The sequence below is a fragment of the Phalacrocorax aristotelis genome, chromosome 9, assembly GCF_949628215.1.
Source record: "Phalacrocorax aristotelis chromosome 9, bGulAri2.1, whole genome shotgun sequence".
In the NCBI taxonomy this organism is placed as follows: domain Eukaryota; kingdom Metazoa; phylum Chordata; class Aves; order Suliformes; family Phalacrocoracidae; genus Phalacrocorax; species Phalacrocorax aristotelis.
Window position 1 is genome coordinate 1,986,467 of NC_134284.1, and position 27,537 is coordinate 2,014,003.

The following is a 27,537-nucleotide window of genomic DNA, read 5'->3' on the forward strand; positions in this document are numbered from 1 at the left end:
CAGCGGTGGCAGTAGGCAGCCGCCGACTGGACAGGCTGCTGGAGGAGAGCAGCAGCGGGGTCAGGGCAGCTCAGCTGCGTCACCTCGCAGGTGCACTCCTTCAGAACAGGCTGTTCTTGCACTTCCCTCTGCTCTGCTTGCAGCTGAAAGTTACGGGGACAAATGTACCTTCAGAACACAGTGTGGATGCCCATCCTGCACATCTCTTTTTTTTTTTAATCTGACTGTTTTACTGCAGTGTTTCACCTTGGTTTTTGAGGTCTGTGACACTGTTTTCTTTGCTATGCCCTTCAAAAGTAAACACATCTGGTGACATGTTGCTTCTTTCCCTTAGGCCCTTCGTCATATTCAGGGAGTTAACTGAATTGCCTCTTTAATTTCACTGTTCCCAGAGGTGTGTTGTGCACTATGGCATTTTCCATGGATTCATAATGTACATGTCGCTGCAGGGATGCACTCCTGCTGCTGCGTTATCCCCAGGGTGAGCTGTGCCTCAGGGTTTCCCTAGAGAAGCACAGACGACACCATCAGTTGTACAGACGACCGATTCCGCATCTGGGCTGCCTTTCTTCTGGCCTTTTTTTCCCCCATTTTTTTGTGAGACAGGGGCTTGTCACAAAACGATTTTGAGCATGTGTGAGACACTTAACAATACGGTGAATATACATCTCTTATCTTCCCTGACAGAGAAGCTTTCTAAAATCTGGACAGTACTTCAAAACCATGAAGCCCTTTTCCAACAATCTTTTTGTGTCTCACCCTAGATAGGCTTTTGTTTTCACTACAACAGTAAAGTTGTTCATTAGAGTTTTAAGAAACGTATCTCTACCTATTTCCTGGTCTCTCTCACAAACTATAAATCACCGTTAACATTGCTATTACACAACGAAAGTCAGTGCCTGTTGAACTCAAGGTTATACTTAACCTATCTTTGAAACTCATTTTGTGTAAATAAACCATAGTTTTAAATAAAATAGGAAAATTTCACTAAGATGAACAGAAACGTTTGGGAAAGAGCTCAGGGTACATGAACTGGTTCCTAAGACAGGAGAGGACACCCCCTGTTTCTCGTGGAGAGCTTCTCTTTGGAAGCTGGCCTTCTCAAAAGGGGCTCAGCAGCTTTCTGGTGGCATATCCTGGTCTCAGAAAGAGCTTTCAAAAATGCCTTGTTTAGTTCTCTGTCTGAATCTGTAAGGTATTCAGAATATCTCTCTTTTTGGTGGTTACCGGCTGATCAGGCAAAGAATACCGCTTTGTGCACGTATATCTATCTAGTTCAACAGCTCTCTGATAATCATTCCCTTGCATGTCCTTTCTTTCTTTTCACAAGGGACACTTATAAAGAAGGTTAAGACCTGATCTGGGGATTGACATTCACCTGTACCCATGTCACCTGCTAATTGCTGTGTTGGAAATCTACCTACCACTAGAAAAAAAGAGTAACTGTTCACTGCTGTAGTTAGAACGTCTCTTCTTTATTTCCCTGGCAGAGGGCTTGGGGATGTTTTGGTAGCTATTCCAGGGTTAATTGTCTTTCTGCCCAACCAGCAGCTGTTAAATGTTGGCTCTCGAAGGCTTTTCCTTTGCCCATTAATCTTAGATCTGGTGAGGCCATCAAGGCAGTGAGGTGTGCATCTCTATTTTTGCAGTGCTAATGATAGACTTGTAAGGGACAGGGGGAGGCTGTTACCGGGGTTTTGCTGTGACACTGACTCTTTCTCCTGTGCATAGCTATACTTTGACGTGGTATGCTTGAACTTCCAGATCAAAGAGAATTACCAAAATGATCCACTTGTGAATTGCGGGCCATTGTCTGTTATTAACTCATCTTGAGCACTGTGGTAAGCAAACCGTAATTTACAGTGTGTTATTACATTTCTGCTCACTGCGGTGTGCAGCAGCTGAATCTGTGTGTGTGTGATAGCCCATAACGAGAAGCAATCTTTTCTAGCTAATTCAAATAGATCTTTGCCAACCTCTACTAAGGCTGAACAAGAATTTAATTTACTTCTAATAATTTTGTTGTCTGCTTCCTGCCCCTCCCACTACATTTAGGAGAGGAGAGGGTTTCACCTTCTCTGTTTCTCTTCAGCACATGCTTGCTTCCAGGAAAACTTGGAAGCGCAGCAATGACCGCCTCCAGTTCTCTGCCAGATTTCCTTCAGGATTTAATGATTCAGGTGGCTTCATTTGCTAAATTTTTGCCAAAAAAAAGTAGTTCTCTACTGACACCATATAATAAAGTTGAGCAAACAGGAGGGCTGGTGGGAGACTTATTTTTATTGCCTGGCTCTAGTCACATGACAGATCAGATTACAAAATACTAATACCCCTGCCAACTCTCAGGATCCACCAATTCCTCTTGCTACTGTTTTCATCCAACCTGTCTTTTCTTTTTTTCTTTTTCTTTTTTTTTTTTTTTTTTCTGAGGGCAGGGGGTGAAGGGGAAGGCACTAGACTGGGGCAGGAGATAGCATGAAAAGCAAGTATATCATGATTGGGAGTATCCCTTTAGCTCCTTCAGTGTTTGTTCAGCACTTTTTTGCCAGCTGAATAGCTTATTCCCTTGGAGTGTTGGCAGCCTTTGGCAAAAGTAAAGCAATGTCAGCATTCCCCGTTCCATTTATTTTTTTGGAAAAGAATCGCTAAAAATATTCCATTTTCACCTTGCTTGCAAGTTGTGATGAAGACTTCTCCCCCAATTAAACTGTGACATTCTGGCTTGAAAAACAACTTCAAATATCAGGAAGATAAACTCACACACACAAAATCTTTCTTTTTTACAGGAAGAAATGCAGCAATTCAGTGGAGCCACTTCTTTTATTAGTAGTGAGACAAATATATTTTCAGAAAAATGTCTGATAAAACAACAGATTTGCAAAGTGTAAACTTTATGCAACTCTCTCAAGTTCTTCACAGTGGTCCCTTCTCCCTTGTCCCTTCCTCCAGCATACAGCAGAACCAGCAGCTTTGGTGTTACAGGTTCCTGCAAAGAATCTACCCAGACAGGTCAATGCCCAGCATCTTTGTACCGTCTCTGATGCCGCAGCTGCACTGCTACTGGTACCTCAGCTATGTTAAGGCGGGCACAGCTGTGTCCACAGCGTACCGAAGGCACACCTCAGCAACAGAAGCAGCTCCTAGTAGGGGGATGAGGTTTTTGGGCAAAAGGGGAAAAAAAAAATCTCCAGGGTGCTCATCCCGCAGGCATTGAGGATTTTTGTTGTGTAAAAGGTACAGAGGATAACTACATATCCTTCTCCACCTTTGTGAAAGAAAAGCTGTGGTACAGAGACGATAGGAGACAGGTTTCAAGGCAACACAAGACTCCTCTGGTGAACCCAAGAGTCAGAATTCAGGTGGGAGTTGTAGTCCCCCCATTTCAGCTATGAGATCACCCATCTTCTCTTTGGCAAGCATGAGTAGAAATGCACTACTTCTGCCTTCCAGTGTCTGTGACCGTGGTAGCTTCCAAGGGGGAGTATGTTGCAATTGTTTTAGTTTTTCCATTTCTGCTCTTCTTTCACAAGTTGCCTATAAAAATCTGCAGCACTATTGCATCGTCCTCATTCAGAGCTCCCTTGAAAACAGAACCCTACTCTGATTTCTGACAAAACAACCTCTTGTAATTAGGAGTTTGTTATGACTGCTCCTGCAACCGGGCAGGGCTAAAGGAAGTACATGTCAGCAATGAGTCCTTGCATCCACCTGTCTTCACTTGCTGTGGACACTGACTGTAAGCTTTTAGGGGTAGGGACCATCACTTTCTACAACAGTACAAGGCTTTGGCCTGTCAGTACTTCTGACCAAAGCACTGATCATGTCCGGTTAGAATGTCCGTTTTCAGAAGACTTAACATATGTTCCTCGCATCAGTTTTTATGAGATTTTTAATGCTATGAGAAACAATTAAATCTACTTTTCTGAAGCATTTCCTCCTCAACTGTAAATAATACAAGTGCAAAAACATCAGGAGGATAACACCATGGACAGTTAGGGAAAGTCAGTGTTGGATCGCTACACTTCCTTTGACTCCAACATAATGGAGTTAATTTAATAAACTGACAGATTTTGATAAACCATGGCCGTGTTGTGATGACGTGCTTCTTGGGTATTTGTTTCCTTGTTCTCTAGGCAGTTTCATTTCTGTGTGTGCAATCACAGCACCCTCTACTGCCTCTTGCTTAACCTGCAAAAGGACAACAAATGATTGCAAACTCTAAAAAGGACTTTTGGAGTGGCTAGTCTCTCTGATTATGAAGTGTTGCTTTATATATGAAACAACACCCCACTATGAGAATGATAACGCAAGAAGGTATTTCAGTTCTGTCTAGAACGCGGTCCTGAGCTCCTAAGTGAACAGTATGAGTTCTTCAGGGGCTCAAGTACCTATCAGTCCTGAGAACACTTTTCCCCTTTTATCTGCATGTGAGGCATTATCTTTCACTTTTGTTAGGTCCATGGAGGAAAATGAAATCAATTTTCCTAGTGAGAAACATGAAAAGGCACTAGATCAAATGCTGCTTCTACATGTTCCCAGACCAACTAACCTGGGCCTGACAGAAAACTGCCCCTTCCCAGAATCTGCCCCTCAAGCGCTCTGAGTATTTTGGGTATGAAGTGCCCTCTCACCCCACCCACATGCTGATTTCCTCTTAGCTGGCTGTTTCTTGTACAAATCTAGGGGTCTTGTTCATCGAGTCTGAGGTCACACCCTTCGCCCTCCAAGCCTTCAGCCAGTCACGCTCGCCAGGACCCCTCGCACCAGCCATTTCAGCACTTCACTGGAAACGACGGCCAGCTGCCAATCTGTTTTCACAGGAAGCTAATGTGGCAGCTTGCAAGCTGTTCCTGGTGCCTGGGGACACTGACTCCAGTGGTCTGACTCCACTCACTCACTCACTCCAGTGAAGGGGAAGTAGGGAATTGTAGCTGGTTTACACCCTTCCACCCCTGCGACTTGTGCAGCTGAGCACTGCCAACGGTAGCCACCCTGAGGCCTATGCGCGGGCTGTTGTTCCAACCCCAAGCCATGGCCAGTGGGTGAGGCGAGGCGAGGCCAGCGGGACGTTGCCGCCGGGTGAGGCAGCCCGCTGTGGGCTGGCTGCGCTGCTGCAGTGTTGGAGGAGCTGAAGCCTTGGTGCCGCTCTTCTGGGCTGCCAGTGCCGGCAGCGTGCCTGAGAGGAACCTGCGCTGCGGCTGGGACCGCGCAGCTGCGGGGGTACAGCAGGGCAGGGGGGTGTACGGCTGTGGTGGCTGTGGTGCTGGCCAGAGCATGGCCCCGCAGGGCTGGTCCTTCCTGCCGGCCTAAGCCACATCACCATCATCACCATCGTCATAACAGTGTCCTGAGTTGGCAGGGACCTGCAGGATCATCAAGTCCAACTCCTGTCCCTGCACAGGAAACCCCAAATTCACACCATGTCTCCAAGGGTGTTGTCCAAGCGCTCCTTGAATATCGCCAGGCTACCATGCCATGACTACCTCCCTGGGGAGCCTGTTCCAGGGCTCCACCACCCTCTGGGGGAAGAACCTTTTCCTAATACCCTACCTAACCCTCCCCTGGCACATCTCCCTGCCATTCCCTCGGGTACTGTTATCAATCACCAGAGAGAAGAGATCAGCGCCTGTCCCTCCTCCTCCCCTTGTGAGGAAGCTGCAGACTTTAGCCACTTCTCGTACGGTTTCCCCTCTAAACCCTTCACCAACTTTGTGGCCCTCCTCTGGACACTCTCCAGTAGCTTTATATCCTTAATGTCCTGTGGCACCCAAAGATGCACACAGCCCTCGAGGCGAGGCCGCCCCAGCGCGGAGCAGAGCGGGACAATCCCCCCCCTCGCCCGGCTGCGATGCAGGGCTTGATGCCCCCCAGGACTCAGCTGGCCCACTTGGCTGCCAGGGCACGCTGGTGGCTCATGTTCAACTTGCCATTGACCAGAGCCCCCAGGTCCCTGCAGAGCTGCTCCCCAGCCTCTCGCTCCCCAGCCTGTCTGTACAGCCAGGGCTGCCCTGCCCCAGGTGTAAAACGCAGCACTTGCTCTTGTTAAACTTCATATAGTTGGCGATTGCCCGGCTCTGCAGCCGTCGTCACCATCACCATCCCGCCCCCAAGGGAGGCAGGGCCGGGGCGTGGCGTGGCCGCGCGGGGCTGACGTGGCGCTCCCCTCACCGCGAGGCTCTCTCCGCCCGCTCTGTTCTCCCAGCGGCGCGAGCGGCTCGGGGGGGGCGGTGCCGCCCGTGCGGGCCCGCCTCGTGCTGTGGTGCGCGTGCGCGCGCGTGCGCGGCGCTTCCGGCCGGTGGTGCAGGATGGTGTTGCTGGAGAGCGAGCAGGTAGGGCTGCCCGGCGGGGAGCCGCGGGGGGCGCCGGGCCCGCGGGGGGCGCCGGGAGAGAGGGAGGGGGGCGCCGCAGAGCCCCGGGTGCGCCGGGCCCGCGTGGAGCCGCCCCCTCGGCTGCCGCGGCGGCGTGGGAGCGACACGGCCGTCCCCGGTGCCTTCGGCGAGGGAGGGCGGGAAGGCACGCGGGGGCCGGGGTAGGTCTGGGCGAGGGGGGCGGGGGTTAGACCTCGTTTTCCGGAGTCAGAACCTCGGGCTGGGCCGGCCGCGGCCGGTCCCTCCCGTCCTGCGGCTCCAGCGCGGGGAGGGCTGGGCGTCGCCTTGCCTTGGCGCTTACCGCTGCAGCGCGGGGAGAGCCCGGCCTGCGGTAGTGGCGAGGCCGGGGCTGCTCCCCGGCAGCCGAGCCCTGGGCTCTGCAGGGAGAAGAAATAAACCACCGCCGTGGTGGCGGCCTCCAGCCAGCGATGGGGTCTCTTTCTCTTGCAGTTCCTGACAGAGCTTACCAGGCTCTTCCAAAAGTGCAGAACTTCAGGGAGTGTTTTCATAACGCTGAAGAAGTGTAAGTTTTAAATATGTTACTGGATTAAAGAGGTGTTAATCTAAATCAAGCTTAGTATTGTTGGCACGGATTTTAAAAGAAACAGTTGTGATGCAGAGTCTCTGAGAAACAAGAGTAGTCACATGGCCAAATCAGCTGCAGTGCTAATAACCTTGAAGGAAGACGTATTTCAAACTGCAGGAAATACTGGGACTTAGCAATTCCTAAACAATAATTGGAAATCCTTAGATTTCTACAAAAGGAGAGTGTCAGTGCTGCTTTTGTGTGCTTGTTTTTGTCTGGTTTCTGGCTAGCTCGCACTGCTTGAGAAGTCGAGTGTCCTAGGCTGCAGTTTGACGTGCATTTACAACATACTGCTGAAGCAGGCAGTTCATACAACGTGTCAGGGCAAGGATTTACTTTTTTTCCTAGCAGATGTAGTTTATGGGGTTACGGAGGAAAGCGTCTGTGAACAATTTGACAGCAATGTCAGTTCAGATGGCCTTAAATTGCAAGACGTTTTACAGATCCCCTCGTGAATAATTTTTAACATATCAGGAGGCATTCAGTGATTTTAGTGAAATACGAATACATGCTCTCTGTCTTTCAATACAGATGATGGCCGAACAAAACCAGTCCCGCGCAAAGGCCACGTAGAAAGTTTTGAACCAGCAGACAACAAATGTCTTCTAAGAGCAACTGATGGAAAGAAGAAAATTAGCACAGTGGTGAGTGACAGCTTTGGGTTAGAAAGATTAGTGGCCATACTTGTCTCTTATTTAATGCTCCATATTTTAAGTCTTTACATGAAATTATGAGAGCTACTCTCTTAATTCCAGAGAAACCATATGGTAGCTCAACACACAGCTGAAGTCAGGAACCTGAAGTGGTACGCTTACCTGAAGTCTTAATGCATTACAGATGCATAGTTTATAGTTTTGCTCTCTGTGCTGGATTTTGCTTCAGAATGGTACGGCAGGACAGCAGAAAGGGGCTCTGCCTGTTTTCAGCAACCTTGACCATTGTGTTTTGAGTCAAGTGAACTTGGAGGGAAGGGGGAAACTGCTTCTAGAGACACAGGCAGAAGGAGACAGGGCAGGTATGGAACCTGCAGTATGAGGATAAATGGTGTGGATCCAAGGCGAAGAAGGGTCCTGCACACCCACGCTCAGGCCTCAGGTGACAGAGAGGTAGTTTCCTGTAGACCTTGATGGCATCACCAAAGGTTCTTACAACCTAGGAAAGAACTGAATGTTCCCGGACTGTGAAACAGTAGGAAAGGGATCCTTGTGTCCTGGTGAGAATGTGTGGGCAGGGGTAGACTCTTCTAAGCCTTAATCTTGCTTAGCATACCTATTTTTTTTTCCTCATTTACAGAGCTATTTGCATTTCAGGAAATGTTAACTAGCAGTTGAAAACCTATTGTGTCTTCACTTTGAATGAGAGATTGCAAAAGTCTTTAGCTGACTAGCTCTCCTCTGTGATGTAACCCACGGAAAAATGTTACTTTCAGAAATAGTTGAGAGAATCTGGGCGGCAACATGTTTTCATGGCCCTACAAGTAAATAAAACCTTCCTTAGAATGTTTCTTTACATTTTTCCCATTTGAAAACACACGGATTTGGGAGGAATGGACTCCAGAGGATTTTGTTATTTGAGTAAGGAATGTTTTCAGTTTTCTACATCAGTGAAGTCCTATGACATGTCAGTACAGCCTCCTACCACTGAATGTGATGAGTCGATCCAACTGCTGTTAAAAAGACCAGGTGGTCACTGGTGGGTAAAGACGTACTGATACTTGGTTTGTAGTAAAGCTAGTGTTTTCTTGGTTAACCTCCAGTATTACTTTTGCAGGTGAGCTCAAAGGAAGTAAATAAATTCCAGATGGTAAGTGCTGTATGCATTTTATCTTCCTTTTCTGTAGGTGTTGGGGACAGGCTAGTAGGAGACACTGGACAGCTGTGAACAGGTTGATCCAGTGCTGAATAGGCATACAGATTAACCTTAGACTACCCATCCATCTGCATTTGTTTAAAAAAAAAAAAATCCCGTTTTGTTTTATCGAACTTTCTGCACTGGTTTAGAAACAATAGTTTCCCAGTGTAGGGTGTAAGAGCATGATTCTCTAACTGAGAAAATGCAGACACCTATCCATTAGCAATATGTAAAATGTCACCTCTCACATCTTGTCACTTAATATTTGCTTTTAATGGTTCCAATTCTTGTTTCAGGCATATTCAAATTTGCTGAGAGCTAACATGGATGGCTTGAAGAAAAAAGACAAGAAAAGCAAAAACAAGAAGAGTAAAGCAACCCAGTGATGGAACGATGTCCTACCATAACAGACTTGACCCTTGCTGAAAGCAAAGTCCATTTCTTTTTGGGTTACCACTTGTCCTTGGCTTTCCTTCGAGAAGGATACTGGGATGTGATCAGTACTTTTGTTTAAACTGAGAACAGAAGGTGCTTTCTGTGAATTGTACAGCAGGAGTATTTACGGGGTTATACTGAAATAGCTTTACACTCAGCTGCCAACTAGTTTTGTACTTATACTGCTGTTTGTTTTGTATTATATTATACAAGTGGGCACTGTAAAACCTGTTTGGGGGGTAACACAGGGTGAAGAGAAATGCACTGTACCAGGAGCAAAGTAAGACTGGAGCAGGCGTCTTGGTGACAGATAACCCAGTTTTAAAGATAAGCCTCAGTAGTACTAGGGAAAGTGGGTGCCAATGCATTACCAGGAACAGCAGCTTTCCTGTTTGTCTTATTTTGAGGGACGTGTACATGATGCAGTGCAGGTGTCCCTAGGGCAGCCAGCACAGTGCCTGAGCTCTTGCAGAGCCAGGCAGTTGTGCCTTTGCTCCATGCTGATCCAGCTGTGCTGACCCTGGCTCAGGGTGGAGGAAGGACAGGACTGTGCATCATGTTCCCTTCAGACATGGCTTAAAAAAATGCTCATGTCACCTAAAGTTTTTTTTAAAAGCTTCATCCTTCAGTATATTCAGGGATCTGAATTTCTTCATACTTCACATCTTAAATTAGCTCATTCATATGAGCAGATGTAAAAGGTGAATACTTAATTGTTCATATTAAATGCAATGAGAAATGGATTTGGTTGTAATGACTGATGTGACTTTTGTTGGAGAAGTGGTCGGAATGGTACAGTTAGCTGTGCTTTTAGGACTAACTCCCCTGATGCTACTTTGTGTGTTCCTGGTACAACTTTCACAGTTCTCAGAAGTTACTGGGTTTGTCTTTAAAGTTACCTCTTTACATATTTTAACTTTGCCTTCCTCTTTATTACAAGAAACGGGGAGAAGTAAGTAGGTATTTCTTAGTGCAGTGAGCCTGCAGTGCTGAAGGCCGTCACTTGAGCATTACAACAGTAAGCTGTTTAAACAGAAGGTACAGGGTGGGGATGGAGGGTAAACTAAACAACAGTCTAGTTCCAAACATCCCTAATTTTTCTGCTTATTCACTCCAGTATATTAAGTAGTTTGTGAAATATCCCAGATTATCTAGTCCAACCTTTAAATATAACGCATAGTTAACTATGGCTGCTGTAACTCATCTTCAGTTTTGCTCACTTTGCTGGTCCTAATGGGGGTCAAGTTACAATTTAGCTTGCAGAATTAGAAGATTTCCGTCATTGCTATGACTTTTAACTTCAAACTTAATCCAACAACTCATGTGGAGAAAGCTAGTTCAAAATTTCATTACACCTGTTTCTCTTAAACACCTTAGGTTTAGGTCTGAAAGAAGTTTTTTCCTGTATTAGGTCTTATTTCATCTCCTGGGAAGCTGCCGCTTGATCTGAACACAAAAGTACAGGCAGGACAAGCGTAAGCAGCCAGGCTTGCAATAACTTTCAGCTTGAAATCTACCGTCTTCTGTATAGAAATTAAAACAGTAGGTTTAAACAGAAAAATACATACGTATTGCTTGTAATACGTATGTCAAGAAGGCTCAGTAGGCAAACCTTTCATTACATAAAACAACCTTCTTCAAAAAAGTTTGAAAGTTAAAAGTTGGAAGCTAATTCCTCCTCTCTCATCCTCAAACTGAGTTTCTCATTTTGGTCCTACTGTTGCGTGCTGACATAAAAGGCATTCTGAAACTATGTAAAAGTAGTTTTACACCTGGACAGCTGACTCATTTGTGGCATAAGAGGCAAGAATTACATGGCAATACACATCTGTGGCTGTAGTCAGACTTGTTCCTTAATTGCCTATAAAACGTTTATTTGCACTTTTTGACATAAATTTACAGTTTTATCTTACACATGAAATTCAATCTGGACACATAAAAAGGTGTTTGTTTCTAGGCTTGCATTATTACAGCTTTTTGAAATTCCTTTGGACAAAACACTTATCTTTGTAAAAGCAGCCCATAAAATACATTTTAAGCACTAAAACAAAACCTTGTATTCATCTCGGTAACTGTACAGGATAAGTGCAGGAACCCTGCAGGGGGAAGGAAAAGAGAATTTTAAAACTTTGAAACTGCAGGATCAAGAGCTACAGTACCTGTGACAAATCTTAGCAATAAGCTAACAGCAGAGATTCATTAGAAAAGCAGTAAGTTTTAGTTCCTTTGGCTGTGGCTGCAGTTCTCCTCTTTATTCTCTTTCCATTTATCTAGCCTGTTCAGTTTTTGTTGAGCAATCTGAAGGCTTACGGCCAAGCAGCGTTCTGTGTGCACGCATCAGCTGCAAGGAAGACTTCGTCAGGGCCTGCATTATGCTCACACCCAACGTTCTATGGAATATCATTCACATGTAGTGATTGAGTTCTGTTGCTCACAGCCTTGCAAGCCACAGGGAGGAAAATGTTTCATATTTAGTTGCCTTAGTAAACCTGAGGCAATTTTGGTGCATCTCTAAGAAAAAGGAATCAAAGTCACTTTCTAGTGTAATTTAAAGGTTAAGTAGTACCTTCAAGTTGAACATAGGTTTAAGAAACTACTATAAATTAAACTCACAATAGGACATAAATCCCCAGGTCTCACTTAACTGTACCAGTACATGCAACAATTTAAAATTTGAGACTTAAAACTGGATGTGCCCAGACTATCTGTTTCAGCCTTGCCAGAATCCAACAAGGATACTATTAGTTGAACATAAATGTGAAAACATTTAGAAAACAGAAATGGGCTTCACTGTACTTTTTGGGAGAGCATGCATTGTGTTTCCTTAAAGTTGAACAGTCTGTCAGCTGTGCTGGATTCCCATTGTATTCCTTCAAAGCAGGAGGAATTAAGTGTGCTCCTGAGTTTTAAAAGATGAGCTGAGTTCCTCCCGTGAGGAAAGAGGGTTACTACGTAGTAGAATAGCAGTATACCTGAATGTATATCGCTGCTTGCTATTCAGTTTTATGAACAAAGCAGTAAATGAGAACACATTTTAGAGTTTCTTGAAGAGGCTTATAAAAATGAAAACTTTAAATGGCCAAGAATTTATATTTTACAAGTGAGGATTAGACGACCAGTAAATTCTTCCTGTAGTACTGAAGGAACTATACACAATTCCTGAATATTTCTTTTTTTCTCAGGGAGAGGGAAAGAGGACAACAAATTAAGAGCAGCTTAATTACTGAAGTTTTCATGCAGAAATAATTGAGATGTTTTTACATACCGGTAAGAGCTTAACAAACTTACCTCTTTTCCATTTTGATACTGTAAATTTCATCACAAATGGCTTGTAAGTATGAACATCTCTGTTTTGGCCATCGTGACATCAGTTGTCTCACAGTAGCGTCAAAGGCTTGTCTAGATCCATCAAACTAAGAAAAAAAATTGACAAGGAACTATGATAGAGTCTTACGTTGTCTGGTGGAAGAAATACTTCTGACGGGTTTCAGTCTTCTCAACATTGTGTAACGTCAGTGCTTCTTAATTAAACAGGTTTCAAACAAAATTCATATAAACAACATGTGTAACTTGATTTAAAAAAATTTTTTTTAGGAAAATGTATTAAGAATTTAGCGATTGGTTTCTTTACACAGATAGTTTAGTGATGAAGAGGTGTGAGCAATGAAGAGGGCTGTATCAGTTTTGCAGTGTTGGATAGAATATAAGAACTGGTGCAAGGGTGGTCAAAAGTGAATAATGCAAGCTGATTGTATGTTTTTATTTTTTTAATTGAAGTAGAAGGTGATAAACTATCTCCATGATTTGGATAGACTGGTTGAAGTAAGTATTTTGAAGATATTTTCAAATGTTTCACTGGGTTCTGATCACCAGACAAGCATTGCTTCAGAGCAGAGGATGAAAGGTATGGAAGTACTAAACCCACTAAACCCATCCAGGCAGGATGCCATTCTTCAGTTTGTTTTTCAGAGGGGTGGGGAGGCATCCATCTCTCTAGTAAGAACTTCTCACTTCAAAGCTACTGCTGTCATTGGAGGAAAGAAGAGCTTTGTCCTTAGCGTTTTTTTTCCCTCACTGAGCTGTTTCTGAGTTGTTAAAGGTGTCAGTATAATACTTATACATCCCCTTTTTATCTTGGCTGCACTAAGATGTTTCAGCAACTGCACTCAAAACAAATGCCTCTGTATTTTCAGTCCTCCTTCATTAACAGCTTCAACAAACACCTTTGCTGAAACTGCTGTTAAGGCTATTGGTTTCTGAAAATGAGCAGTAAGACTTAACTTCTGTTAACTCTTCTTGGGAAAAACACCAGAGCTTTGGATTAGGACGTCCCAATGGTGCTTGCATAACTTTGGCATTTGACAAAAAGATTTTTCTAGCCTCAGCCAAGCTCCTTGGGTTAAAAAAAAAAATCCTTTCAAGTTTTAAAACCTGATTCAAACTTCTTGAAGGAAAAAATGACTTTTGAATTTTACATTCCACTTCATTAGGAACAGAATTTATCATCTATTGCTGAATTAGAGTTTTAACGCTGATACTTAATTGCTTACCTCTAATGATAAGAAGTGTATCACAGTTGCTTTTGGCAGATCTACCTGTAAAAACATCATCAAGAAATCAATGCTTAACCATCTTCTGTTATCAGTTTGCCAACTCGAGATTAGCTATACTGAAGAGAGTCAGACTTTTTGATGTCTAAATAAACACTCATGCTGATAGGACTGGAAATTTACCATGGTTTTAAGCATTTTAAACAAACTGTTCATGACAGATTCCATTATGGAAAGTTCCAAGTAGGCAGTATGTTCCCTGGAAAGCATACACCGTTTTAGCGTCCTCTGTGACATGGGCAGCAACGTCTAAAACCTATATACAAACAAAAGCTATGTTGGTCTAACCGTAAGAGCAAATCTAGCAGGAACAAGTTATCAAGTCTACCATGGTAGTTAGCATAGGTACAGCTTAAGAATTTATAACTAAATACTTGTTAAATTTGTTCTATGGAACTGTCCAATATATACAATTCGAGATAATTGTCAAGTATTAGAGAAACATGTGATGGGTCTTATTTAGCCATAAGTTTGGTTCATTTGCTGTCTCTAAAGCGAAGCTATTGGCAGTAGTTTGTTCCAGATCATCCAGTTCAATTAAGAATTTGAAATTAATTCAGGCTTCTGCCAAATACTTACTGCTAAAATCTCAATCTCACTTGTTTTCTGCTGCAGGCTAGAAATGAATGTCTGAAGTCTTGTTTGCACCTGGCAACAAAAGATGGGCAAAAGTAAAATACACTGCTTGTGTGACACAGGTTGGGACCATATTTTCTATTTCATAGATGATGAGAACAGAAGAGGCTGCTTCTACACACACTGTACAACTACATCATATTTCAACTAAAATTCACATTTAATATAATTTTTAGTAACAATTCCACAATAATCCTAGACAGGAAGGAGACTGGGGCTGAGCCGCTCTTGCAGCAATGGTAAAGACTTGCTAATACTGGTACTGTACTAAAGCAGACAGGGCTGCACATTACAACGTGAATTCTTGCATATGTAGTAAGACTGCCTGTTTCTGGGTGTTAGATAACTTTTCAGAGGAACATGAGAAACCATGACTAGATACAGTGATTCATCTCTAGCTGAAGAAGGATGACCAATTTGAAAGCCAAACCAAAGTATGGGTCATGCCTTGTAACACTTTTTTCCAGAGCAAGCTAGTTATCCTGCTAAGGCAGCACTTTACAAATGCAGTTGCAGCCTTGCACTAGGTTGTCTTTTGTACCTTGGAAAAATGCTCTTATATATTAAAAACCTGAAAACAGCACAGTTTAGCTCAAAGCTCAGAAAATAACATCTGCTTCTTTATTTGGGTCCTGAGAACTACTTATAGGGAGGATTTTTTTGTTGCACACCCAAATTTGGACTGAAAATGGGCTAAAATTACAGTTCTGTTTTACCATGTACTCTAAATATCTTGAAGCCAATAATCCTAAAGGAGCAAACTCTGGCATTTGTTTCTAGCATCATTTAATCTTTTCTACATTATTATAATATCACATTTTAGGCAGGTTTTTTTTAATTTGCAATTTTTTCTTAGGCCTTTAGTTTGAGACAACATAATGAAACACGTAAGAGTATTAAAGAGTCTGCTGCACTTGCACCTTTAACATGCTTCAGCATTTATTTAAAAAAAAAAAAAAACAGGAAAATTCCAGAACCATTGTTCCTACTAAAGTAAGATATCTAATGTGTATGTGCAATGATGGCTGAGCCACAACATCACAGATAATCCCCAAGATGCAAAATTTTAAAAAAAGGTGATCTTTGCCTTCAAACTTGTGTGTTGTTCATAGTCTATTTTATGAACAGAGAATAAGCAGGATGTATTTGTGTAAGTTAGGTTATAGTGAAAATATGAATGCTTCCATTCTTTAACTTTCAAGGATTACTTCTTAATACTTATTTGATATGTGTGTACCTGAATTTCTTGACGACGCCTGGCACTGGCAGATAATTTTTCAGGAGCTATAACACTAACATTAGGCACTACAAGAGTTCCATGTGATTCAAATACACCTAAAATACAAACACACAGTTTCAGATTATGTTCATTCTTTATACAAGGAGTAGCAAGAAACAGAAAATTCACAAATATTAGTAAGCTAAGATCTGTAGGGTATAGGGTTTGAAAGCTGCTAAACCCCCCCAGTGTTAGTCAGTAGCTAGGACAGTGAAAAATGTGCGTCCAAATTCTCAAATGCTCACTTATGACTTTGAAGGACTGGTTGGTAAGACTAAGAAATTTGGTATTTTACATCAGTGTTCCCCGAAACTAATAAAACAATCCAAATGGCTTGCAGAATTTTACGGAGGAATGTAGCATACCTAGCATCAAAACAAGAAAAGCTATTACAAGAATGAGGCCCACTGTTTAATGCTCAGTCCCCTAGCAGAGTCAATGGGAAAACAAACAATAAACCCCAGTCCCCAGCTCCCCCAGATAACATAACTATAATTTGAAATGGCTTATTTTGAAATCCAAATTGCCACATATGGTAACCACATAAACACACAAAAAAACCCCGAAGTTAAGCATGGCCATGCCTCTCCCTCACTGTTATGCAAAGAGGGGAAAAAAAAGTGTTTCTTTAAAAAAAAACACCGTTACCACACACTATATCTGTACTTAATAATTATCAGAAGTGCCAAACTTTATCCACACAACAAGTAGTTAATATTACTCTTTATATACAAACTTCTATTATCAGAGTAAGGAGTGCAAATCTGTAGCTAAAAATGTAAAGGCATTTTCATTTGAAAAAAACTTAATAGAACAGTAGGTCAATGTACATGTGTCTCAACACTTAACAATCAGAGGTCATGCCACTTTTCATCAGGATGATGTTTAACTTCTCCTCAGCTAGGAAATGTTAATGGTTTTTGGCTCCCCCCACCCCTCCCCCAAATCACTGCATTAATGAATGCTTGTACGGGCGTATTCTGTCTGTTGGCCTGAGCCCGCACTTTGTTAGTTTGGAGAAGATTTCAGGATTAGATCACTTGGAACAACATTTGAGATTAAGAGGAAGTGTCTCTAACCAGAGGCACTGCTGAAAACATTTTCTTGCTCTGACTTTGGTAATACTTTTACAATGTATGTTCCAGCAATATTTTCTTATAAAACAGTTTTTAAGCAGAAAGAGAAACAGTTTGTATGTTCTGTAACTGGAGACTGAATACCTGAAATATTTGTAAATGATCCCTTTTGATTTGGTACTGAAACATTATCTGAGGTTTCTCTAAAAATAAACAAAGACAGTTAGGGAAACAAATTTACACTAATGAAGCAATACTGTAATAAGACATCGTTTCAGATTATAATACGAACATACTTATTTCATTCCAACAGATAAAGAAATTTATGGCTATTTTTCCCAGCACACACCTGCAGATTAAATTCTATTCTGGAACAGACAGGAAATTATACAAAATTGCATTACAAAATCAGATCTGGAAGCAATCTTTATGCTTCCTATTGATAAGAAAAAATGGGCTCCCCATCATGCAAGAGTGATTTAGATCTTAATACTAGGATATATTATGAGAATATTCTCTCTGAATTATTAGTTTAATTTACCACTTCTTACAGGCTTCTGTGAGATAATACTAAAGTATTGAAGTAAGATCACACATATTCAAGGAAGCTTTCAATAATTAATTTGGATCCCTTTACTTTCCACATTCAGGATTCATTAACAAAGAAATTTGGCAGTGTTACTACAATCATAGTTATTGCATTCCTCTGTTTAGTATTACCAAATACAGGTTTTTCTATATTCTGTTCTCAGGATCTAGAAATAAGGTAACTTAGAACGAATGAATTTCTTTCACAGCTTCTAACAGATGCTATAGATCTGTCAAACATGAGAATCAGGTTAGTTGTGAAGTGCCGAGGGCTCTGGCTGAGGCCAGAAAAAGGAGAATGAAGAGGTGGGCAGCAGGAGACGTCAGCCACCTGCACAAACTACTGCTTGAGTTAAGCATTTCCCAGCTTAATGATTTCTCTTATCATTAAGTCTATTCAGAAATACTGTGATGTCAAATCCGTTGGTTTCTGAATTCTAGTTTGTGTGACTAAATCATGTCTGTTCCTGCTGCCAGTACATACCTATATCTATGTACACATATATTATCTAGATGTGTGCATAATTATGTATTTACAAAGGGATATGTGTGAATAACAGCTATACTGCATATGCACACAGGTGTGACTGTGGCCTCTCCTGTGACTTCTGTACTAACTTCTACTGGTGACAACAAATAGTAATTTCAACAAAGATGGGATGATGGGGTGTTGCTCTGTACCTTGAGTCTTTGCCAGGTGTTACTTTCGCTTGGGCCAGCCAAAGCGTACACGTGTGCTACTATTACACCTTCGTTTTTACCACATCAATGCTGCCTCAGAATGAAAGGGATTTGCTGCTTTAATTCTTTGATTACACAGTACATGAACGTAATGGACTTCTCGCCAGTGACAGGGACTCACAGGCAGTCCTGCTATACAGACAGTACTGGTGTTCTGGTAGCATCTGAGCTGGATAACCACATGGCCGTTTGATTTACGAAGTATTATGGATGTCTGCATGTAACAGCAGCTAGGGAGATCAGTCTCTTTCTTAATCTCAATAAAATTCTATAACCAAGCCTTTTGTTTTCTTTTCCCCTCAAAAGGAATTCAGCAAAGCTCTTTATCAAATAAAATATTTAACTGAACATATCTTATAATTATTTCATTAAAGCAAACATACATTCACTTCTGATTTTGACCATTCACGTTGACATGTTATGCTACTTACCTACTACATCTTTCGTCACAGGTTTTAGTTTTCAGTTTCTGGATCAGGTGATCTACTAAGTCAGATTCTAAAATCCTTTTCTCCGTCTGTCTCTCTTTCTCAAAGGATTTCACCTGTGATGTAGTTCAGTGGTTCTTAAGATTGTTGATTCTTAAAATGGCATATGAATAAGCTTAACAAATTTAATCAAAACCAAACTGGATTATTCACCCGTTAAAGGTGAAGCAGTCAAACGTACTAAGCTACCATCATTACCAATCAATCACTACCAATTAATTCTCTGATTAGATTTTTTTTTTTCCACCCAACTGATTTCCTCTGCATTCCCAAAGCTTAAACTAGCTTGGCTACTTGTATTTAATATGTGATTATTTAGTTTTTTTAACAGAATGGTTTATAGGGGTAAATACCATTTTAATAATAGCATATTTGGTTTTGGGCTTTTTTTTCTTTTGTTAAGGAATTATGTTAGAATAAGGCTTGCCTTTCAGTTTGCAGGAGTTAGACTCAAGCATTCAAAACTCAGATTACCTGCTCCATCTTTCCTGGGAAGAGATTAATCAGTAACACACCATTCACCTCATTAGCATGTTCTTTGTTAGTTTTGCTTCAATAGAGCCATATTTAAAAGAATGCTCTCTAATAGTCTTGTGAAAGACATTGATATATTGCATTTTTATAATAAAAATCTATTTGTTCATACAGTTATTGCAGTTATTTGCTATCTCTGTTACAATGACAAGGAGAGTGAATAATAAGGGAACAATATTTTAGTAAGGCACATTGGCTAGGTAACATGGTCACGCCTGATGCTGTCAAATGGTTACTTTTTTCAGTCAAAGAATGAATCTTTATTCAAAGAATAATCATCTTTTTCCTAATGATTCACAAGAATATTTTAACTTCTAAAAAGGTACCCAGGCCACAGGCAGCAGAGCACAGAAGGTGATAATTCATGTTGTGACACAGTCCAGTCTTTCCATCTTAACCTTATCTTAGAGATGAGCAGTGCACTGCAGACTCTGCCCGTTTGAACTACATGGCTTTTTTTTAGCTTTAAGTTTTAGTTATATTCATTTTGTAACATGGAAAGCTGCCAGCTAGAAAGATCTCTGAGTCAACGAATTCGTTTTGTAGATTCAAAGAAATCAGAGATAACAGAAACTTCTTCCACCTAAGTACACTGATGACTCAAAATCAAGCAATGTTTCCACCTATTTTTGGACTTGCCTAGAGGAAAGGAGGTCTGTGAATAACAGTGTTATGGAGGGATAAAAAGCAGGCTTCTTCAGCTGCTACTTAGCAACTGAAGCTGTATTTACCTGAATTCTATCTACTTAAATAAAAAGTGTAGAACGACAGATTATAAATCTGAAACACCACCAAGCACCCTCTGGTCCCAAACTTACCTTCACATGACTTCCTTCTTTATCTGACACAAGAGCCGCATATGTAATCCCAGAGCATCTGCAATATTCCTGCAGTTCTTCCTGGGACTAAAAGGGAAACGGGAAGGGGAATGGGACAAAAATTTGACAGATTATAAAATGATCACTTAACTAATCAAAGTCCTTAATTAAAGTAACTTCAGATGCAGCCGTCACATTGATTATATAATATGCTTATGAAAGAGGAAAGCTTTATTGACAAGTCCAGGAGGTGAAACTTCATTATATGTATATCTGTACACCTAATACTCCTTAAATATTGAAATCTGTCAAAGTCTACACTAGACAGAGAGGAACACCTAGGCCTTGCAGTCCTGGTTCCCACATGGAAGGGCTAGCTGGATCTAGAAGCGCACGGTCTAGATAATTAAAAATGTGCAATTTAACATCAATCAAACAGTTACCACCCCACTGCCTGCAGCTTTCAGTTAATAGCTCAGTCCTGCCTGACTGGTACTCTGTCATGAAAGCTGACTCCAGCTGGGTTTCATGTAAACCTGGGGCTGACTTACACCATTCTTAGTGCTGAGCTTACTGAAGGGATTGCTATGCTGACTTGGCAGCAGGTTGCATGTCAGCATTAGAGAGAGGCAAGAGCTACCCAAATCTTCATTCCTTCAGAATCACAAAAAAGAAGAGAACCCAGGGTAATTGTAGGAACAGCATAACGATCTGGATTTTTTTTTCAATTCTGACGGATTGAAACTGTCAGAAATATTATGGCAAAAGACTACAAAAAAGTCAGGCAATTGAGTGAGCTCAAAACTGCTCTGCAGCACAGGCCTCAGAATGGGCAACTGCACAGTGTTTCTTTAGTTAGTCACCAACTGACACACTTGAAGGTGAACCAGACTCATAATCCTCAGGTAACTGCCACCACTGTTAAAAGGGACTGCAGCATTGCCATGTAGCTCACTACTCCAGTGAGGCAACAGTGGCTAAAGGTCTGCTTGGTTTCAACTGGAGAAGAAAAAAGGGCACAACTCAGCTTGCCACTTTCTCCCTCCTACCACACATCTCTCCAGGACTACATGGGGACCCCACAGCATATCTAGTAGCTTAGTTTACTAAACCATTTTTCTAACAGTAGAATGACATCAATATTCCCCTCTATACCAGATAGTCTTCAGCCATCATGATATATTTAAAATGCTACTGTTGTGTTCCAGATTAACTCATTAATTCAGGGATCCTACTTGCAGCCCTCATTGAAAGGAAAATTTATTGCCTTCGCTGGTACAAAATATACTTCTGCTTTGAAGCATCCTCACTTCACTTAATTGGCAGGGGTTGGAAGGGACCTCTGGAGAACATCTTCTGCAGAATCACAGAATGGTAGGGGTTAGAAAAACCAAAAATTGGAGCTAAATGGACTCATTACTCATAGCTCATAACTGGCCTAATTGGAGGTCCAAATTTGAGCTAACTGGACTAATTTTAAGTTCATTATGCGACTTTCTGCCTTGCTTTCAACAGGTCTTGTTCTCCACACTTGGTGTATAAGCGGGGAAGGTAACTTAATTCCTCTGTGCTCTGAGGGGCGCATAAAGATCCCCCATCACACTTCTGAATACTCTGGGAGGTAGAGAGGAAGAATGCTGCAATGCCAGTGAGACTTTGTTAACATTATTGCACCTGAATAGCACCCTACATGCTCAGTTTTAGAAGTCTGTAACTCAATAAAAACTAGGAAAAAATTGAAAAAAGGATGGTCTCAGGCTGCACTAATCTTAGAGAACAACAATATAGTTAACACATGGAGATGGAAATTTTACCTGGGACCAGTCATACATTATTTCAGCTGGAATTCCTGCAGTCCAGAGTTTCTGAACAATACTGATAGCTCTACCCATTGACAGCTGACCAACACTTACAACCAGCAGGTCACACGAGCTGACAGAAACCTGAAGGGGAAGTAAAAACAAGGGGGACAGTATTAGCCACAAGACCACCTTTTCCTTTCATAAGGCAGTTAGAGTAACAAAGGAGAATAAAAATTCTCGTGTTTTTCAAAATGCATCAAGCTGAAAAAAAGGGGTTAGATCCACCTTTAGAGCCAAAATCTACCTAAGCATGTTTGAAAGTTACTGAAGCTTAATCTTTGACAAAAAGCATTGGCAGAGCCTCAGCTTGCAAAGTATCCTAAACTATTCTGTTCTTTCCTTCCCACTCTGCTTAGCAATATTAGTTTATTCTTACAAAGAAAAGTAATAAAATACACATTCCACAGCCAAGTGAAATTGCATGACATTGTACAAAGTATTCCATTTTCTTAAGTTTCCTTCCTTCTATATTTTTATAAAGGGAGAAGTGGCAGGGGCAAAGTAATACTTATTACCTAAATATTTACAGTTGTACTCTTCCATCCGAAACAATCCATAGGCTGAGAAAAATGTTCCATTTAGATTAAAAATAGAAGGGTGTAAAGCCTGAAGATCCTCTCTTCCCCTAATTCTTACTTTACTAAATAATTCTATGTTGAGAAACACAGAAGAGAACAGGTCATCTTGATTTCTGCTGTCTATTTCAGTATGGTATTACTTTGGAACACATCTGATCATCTTATTTTTTGCCCACCTGTGGCTACTGAATTAGGTTACTGAACTGTTAGGAATAAACAAACGAACAAAACCCCCACCGCCCAAAAAGCAGACTTACAGAATCTTCCACACTGGAAACAGCAGCAGTTATTTTATCTATAGCTATGCTGACTCCAACAGCTGAAGGAACTGGTCCTACCATCTGTGGCCCTCTAAATTGTGGAATCTCAAAACAAGACAAAAACAAAATGGAAGACCAAAATAGTTAGCAAAATGTCAAAAAGTTTTTTCACAGTTTTAAAGAAAATCTGAATTCATTAAAAAAAGAGATGAGTACATACCAGATGATCGTATCTGCCCCCTGCAGCAAGAATTTCAGGCACAGTTCTTTGTCGTCTTTTGATATACGCTATAAACTGAAAGATAATACCATTGTGCTGCTGTATTTTGTAAACTAGTCCCAGATTTATAGAAATCTGTAAAATAAAAATGAATATGTATACAAGACCTTTACCAATATTACTGGTTAATACAATTAATTTCCTATTAGCGGTATAGATTGAAAACATTTTTCTCACCGAAGGAAGACATACAGGAAAACTCCTGATCTCCAAAAATTTAAAATACAATTAAAAATACGATGCTTTAATCTTCAAGCATTTCAAGGGACCCATAGTACAAAACCCAATCAGCAAGCCTCAAGGAAGGTGGAGGAGGGGAGGCCTTTCGTATTCATCAGCTTTCTGAGTTTTAGAAATATTTACAGTGTGTTTCAAAATTTAAAAATTTCCTTTACACTCTAGGTAATGCCTTCAATTTTGGTTGGCAAAAAAAAAAAAAAAAAAAAGAGAAAAAAAAAAAGTCTCTGTGTCATTAGATAGAAATTAAGCCAGAGACTTCTGACCAGAAAAGGTCTTATTCTGAAAATGCATCTTTCTTTTAAAGAGGAAGGTGCAGAAATCATCAATGCCAGCATTCTTACTTGACATCGAAAGACACTTTGACGTGCTTTTTCTATCCTAAAATATCATTACTTTGTTTCCTGGCAAGTTACAAGGCCCAGCAGCCTATAAATCCATTCATTTATTAGCAGAGTATTTTACAGACCTGAAGTTTTATTCCAAGTTGCTTTAACAGACCAATGATTTCCTCTAAATCCTTCATGCCATGCTTCAATAGCTGAGTGACACCTGGCTTTTGTTTTATCATTGTGTTCAAAAATGGAAATACATGGCTTGCTTCTCCCTTCTGCTCAATGAATCTGTAGAGTCGAGAAAGCTAAAAACAAAAATCAAATAAAAAACATATGTTGTACCACTGACAGTGCTCGTAATAGGTCACATTGAAAAAAAAAAAAGAAAAATATTTGTCTTGGTGTGAGTAAAATATCTGCCTTTTTTGCTTGTTTTGCCAGCAGCCTGTTTTTACCTAGTGAGTTGAGGAAAGGGATGGACAGGCACAAGTCTCGTCAGGGCTAACACCAACTCTTTATGCACATTCATCAATATTTGCAGACAATTTTTTTTTAAAGTTTCTCTCAGTTAGTTTTACTAAATATCACTGTACAGTACTCCATTTACCCTTTGTTTCCACAGTCTGAAAAATACATTTAAAATAAGAAACAAACTTCAACACTTGCAATACTGACTTCCAGAGAGAACAGAGAACAAAACCAGACCACTTCCAAATCTATACTGAACAGGAGATATAACAGTTTATTTCTCTTACTCCGGTTGATTAAGTTGCAAAGTAACACTGAATTAAAATTACTTACGCTATTTGATGTCAGAGAAAGATTACAGAATTTGGCTTCTACTTCTCTTTTAGTTAGTTTTTCAGTCTACAAGAGAAACAGATTCAAACATATTCATCAACTGAGTTACCAAAAAAAATAATTACTGTTGCTGAGAAGCACCAACCCACAACTTTCCAATACCTTTAATTAAAGGTTGCATTTACAAACTGCAATAATATTGAAAAAGAACAAAAGCAATAAGTAACAGATTTTCCACCAATCTTGTAGCGAGGCTGTATTCGGCTTGGTTTCAAGGAGGGAAAAAAGTATAAAAATACCAACTTTGTTGAAAAGTGCTTCTGCATAAATACTGAAATGCTTATGTAAATGAATAAACAACAAAAAAGAATAAAATGAAAGGAAATAGATCCCAACAAAATGCCATTTTAAAATGCTACCATGATTATGCAAATTACTTTCATCTATTTTCTCTGCTTATAAGGTAGAAAAGACCAACATGATATTAAGATATATTTTAAAGTTTTTATTGAATAGACTACCAGTTCTTAATTACATAAGTGAATAATTCTCTCATAAATACACATTTAAAAATCACCTTAAAACATCCCAATCCAGAAGTAACAGAAGAGTAATTAGATAAGTTTACAGCCCAAAGATATCCAGCCTTTTTATATATCAACAGGATATTCCTTGTTATGCTGGCAATGGGCTGTTACTCATTTTCAGACATAACTCCACAAAAGAAGATACTCTACAGTGATGATCACAGAGACTAGATTAATAACCAGTATCTTACCACAGCATCATACAGAATGATGTAGACTTGATTGAGTTTATCCTCTGGTATCCCACAGTGCAAAAGTATAGCTTTCAGTAAGGCAGTGTGGTTCAAGTAAATACTGTAATTTCTTTCCTAACGAAGGGTAAGAAAAAAGAAAGGAAGGAAGAAAAAAGAAAAGAATTTACTTGCTTTCCATTTTGCTTTACACAAAAAAAAATAGAAGAAAGAAAAAAGAAAGAAAAGAGGTTTCCTGAACATTTAGTACACTAACTTGAGACCTCTCCTTCCACCACCTTACCTTCCATCTAAAGAATGGCAAGGCTTGTCCCATTCTACAATAATCACTTGCCTGTCAGAATTTCAATGGCACTTTAAGGATTCAATTAATATTTCCTTTGCATGCAAACCTATGCTTCATTTTAAGATTACATACAAAACATATTTTTGACTTAAATTACAGTGTTCTATAACTGGCTGTTGATAAAATGTGAAAACAGTTCTGTACTTGTTAAGTTTAAAGGAACTATCCTTTTAAACACATTAGACTAAATATTTACTTAGATTAAAATTTTGGATGGAGAAGAGAGCAAAGGGGATGATCAGAGAATCTACCTGTAGCACTGAAAACTCTTGAATGATTTCTGAAATGGCATAAATTGTTTCTGCTATAGGCAAAAAGCTATTTCCAGAAGATGTAATGATGTCAAATGCACATTCTAGGAGTTCTTTGGGATGACAGCGGTCTAACTTCCGAGGTCTGAAAACTCGCTCGATACAGTATCTAAAGGAAACATTAAAGAACGAATGAGCATATTCAGTGGTCGTTGTCATAAAGCATGGCATCTGTGCAAAACTCCACCTCTATGTCCCTTACCTTTTCAAGTTTGATATATTATTTCTAGCTACGAATCTTGCAAAAGGAATCTGAAAAACAAAACACATGAAAATTGTTGAAACAAAACAATCTGACTAGGCTATGAAAATGGAGATGAATTACTGCAAGGTAATTAATTAGGCCAGCATTGCATATAACTGGGTATTACTGAGAGAGGAATCCCAGACAGTGAGATTTGAACTGCAGAAATAGCAATTCCTCTCAAGAGTAGAATGATCCTTGGCAACATCTGTTTGAGGAACATAAAAAATTGGACAGACTGATACCTGCATTCTCTATAAAGACATATAAATAAGGAAGGGACAGAAATATTAGAATTTTCACTGGTCATTGGGAAAGTCTTGTCTCTCATATGTGCAAGAAAAAAAAAACAAAACCCACAAACCAGCAGCAACATCTATCATATTTATAATATGGCACTATTTTCACCTATGTAAAACAAACAAACAAAAAAAAAAAGAAAAAAGAGAGAAGTCTATTTCTTCCCTGTGTGGTCAGGGCTCCAGCTGTCAAGACCAAGGGGACAGCATTAAGGTATACAGACACTGGATGATACACTACTTCAGCAGTCAGGACTGTAAGCCTAAACAAAGTTTGTGATTAGTGAATCAAAGGTATCTACAAACACCACAGCACTCTTCAAACCCAGCTTTGCCTGAGAGATGATACTACTTACTCTGAGGTCATAAGGAAGCATTACCAACATCCCACTGTGATCCATGAAATACGAGGCTTCGTTATGTTCATATACTTTTTTATTTCTGGGCATTAGCAGTGGAGTATGCAGCTTGATGGCTCCTGCACAGAACCAGTAAAATACTATTATCTCTCATTTCTGAAGTAACATCTGCTTTTTATAAGTGCATGAACAACCTTGCAGGGCATGATAATCTCAACCAATACCATTACATTATTTTAAGTGCCCTTAATAGACCTTCCTCTTCCACCGTTTAAAGAAAGCCATCAAACAAACTTTGATGTTCTACCCTGCACACTTGGGCTCAGCAGGCAGCCCAGAGAGACGAAGGAGAACTGCCAATTCCACAGCCCCAGAGAATCCTCATCTTGCCCTCCCTCTTTAAACACCAGCTTTCACAACAGCGTGCATACGGAACAGATTAGAAACTCTACACATACCAGTAGTACTGCTTTGGTCTAGAAGCGCTTCCAGAGAGAAAAAATATTGGTGAGACATGTTGCATCCCGAGTCTCAAAATTGTACTTGACTTCTCCTTATCTGACTTTGCATTTCTCAGTTTCTCATTCTTTTGTATTGCCAAACCCTAATCATGCTTAATCAGGGTATGATATATTAGGAAATCTCCCAGCTTCTGTTTTAGAATTCTCTATTTTTATATAAAATAGTATCATGAACACCTATAAAACAGTACAATTTATACCATCTCAAATGTCACAGCATGTGCATAAATTTTCCTCCTCTCTTAAAAATTAGATTTTAAGCAAATACTATTATTGATGACTAGATAGAGTCCTGGAAAGAAAAACCATTAGAGAC

The 27,537-nt window shown here is 40.6% G+C and overlaps 2 protein-coding genes across 7 annotated transcripts in view; one reads left to right on the plus strand and one right to left on the minus strand.

Moving 5' to 3' along the window:
* Positions 1–6,139: 6,139 nt before the first annotated feature.
* SRP14 (signal recognition particle 14) lies at positions 6,140–9,983 on the plus strand. Its single transcript, XM_075103194.1, has 5 exons — positions 6,140–6,329; positions 6,819–6,891; positions 7,486–7,598; positions 8,725–8,757; positions 9,102–9,983. The coding sequence occupies exons 1-5, from the start codon at positions 6,306–6,308 to the stop codon at positions 9,189–9,191; spliced, it is 333 nt and encodes a 110-aa protein (XP_074959295.1). The 5' UTR covers positions 6,140–6,305; the 3' UTR covers positions 9,192–9,983.
* Positions 9,984–11,075: 1,092 nt separating this feature from the next.
* EIF2AK4 (eukaryotic translation initiation factor 2 alpha kinase 4) overlaps positions 11,076–27,537 on the minus strand; it is a 43,108-nt gene continuing 26,646 nt past the window's right edge. For 4 of the 6 annotated variants that reach the window (XM_075103193.1, XM_075103191.1, XM_075103189.1 and 1 more), the window contains 17 exons: positions 26,698–26,819; positions 26,001–26,050; positions 25,739–25,907; positions 25,142–25,258; positions 24,364–24,429; positions 23,697–23,867; positions 22,931–23,065; positions 22,708–22,815; positions 21,825–21,953; positions 20,011–20,097; positions 18,602–18,714; positions 16,986–17,044; positions 15,724–15,821; positions 14,430–14,498; positions 13,791–13,835; positions 12,529–12,653; positions 11,076–11,336 (listed from right to left, as the gene is read on the minus strand). In XM_075103193.1, coding sequence (XP_074959294.1) covers positions 11,282–11,336; positions 12,529–12,653; positions 13,791–13,835; positions 14,430–14,498; positions 15,724–15,821; positions 16,986–17,044; positions 18,602–18,714; positions 20,011–20,097; positions 21,825–21,953; positions 22,708–22,815; positions 22,931–23,065; positions 23,697–23,867; positions 24,364–24,429; positions 25,142–25,258; positions 25,739–25,907; positions 26,001–26,050; positions 26,698–26,819 — 1,718 coding nt within the window. In that variant the 3' untranslated portion in view covers positions 11,076–11,281. Of the gene's footprint in view, positions 11,337–12,528; positions 12,654–13,790; positions 13,836–14,429; positions 14,499–15,723; positions 15,822–16,985; positions 17,045–18,601; positions 18,752–20,010; positions 20,098–21,824; positions 21,954–22,707; positions 22,816–22,930; positions 23,066–23,696; positions 23,868–24,363; positions 24,430–25,141; positions 25,259–25,738; positions 25,908–26,000; positions 26,051–26,697; positions 26,820–27,537 lie in introns of all 6 variants that reach the window. The other 2 variants (XR_012662237.1, XM_075103190.1) reach the window with 2 other exon arrangements.

What these genes read in the sequence shown, in the direction of transcription:
- SRP14 (XM_075103194.1), top strand. Translation starts at nt 6,306, where the DNA reads ATGGTGTTGCTGGAGAGCGAGCAG. An exon ending in TGTTGCTGGAGAGCGAGCAG is followed by an intron (nt 6,330 to 6,818) that starts GTAGGGCTGCCC and finishes TTTCTCTTGCAG; the next exon opens with TTCCTGACAGAGCTTACCAG. An exon ending in AGAAGAAAATTAGCACAGTG is followed by an intron (nt 7,599 to 8,724) that starts GTGAGTGACAGC and finishes TTACTTTTGCAG; the next exon opens with GTGAGCTCAAAGGAAGTAAA.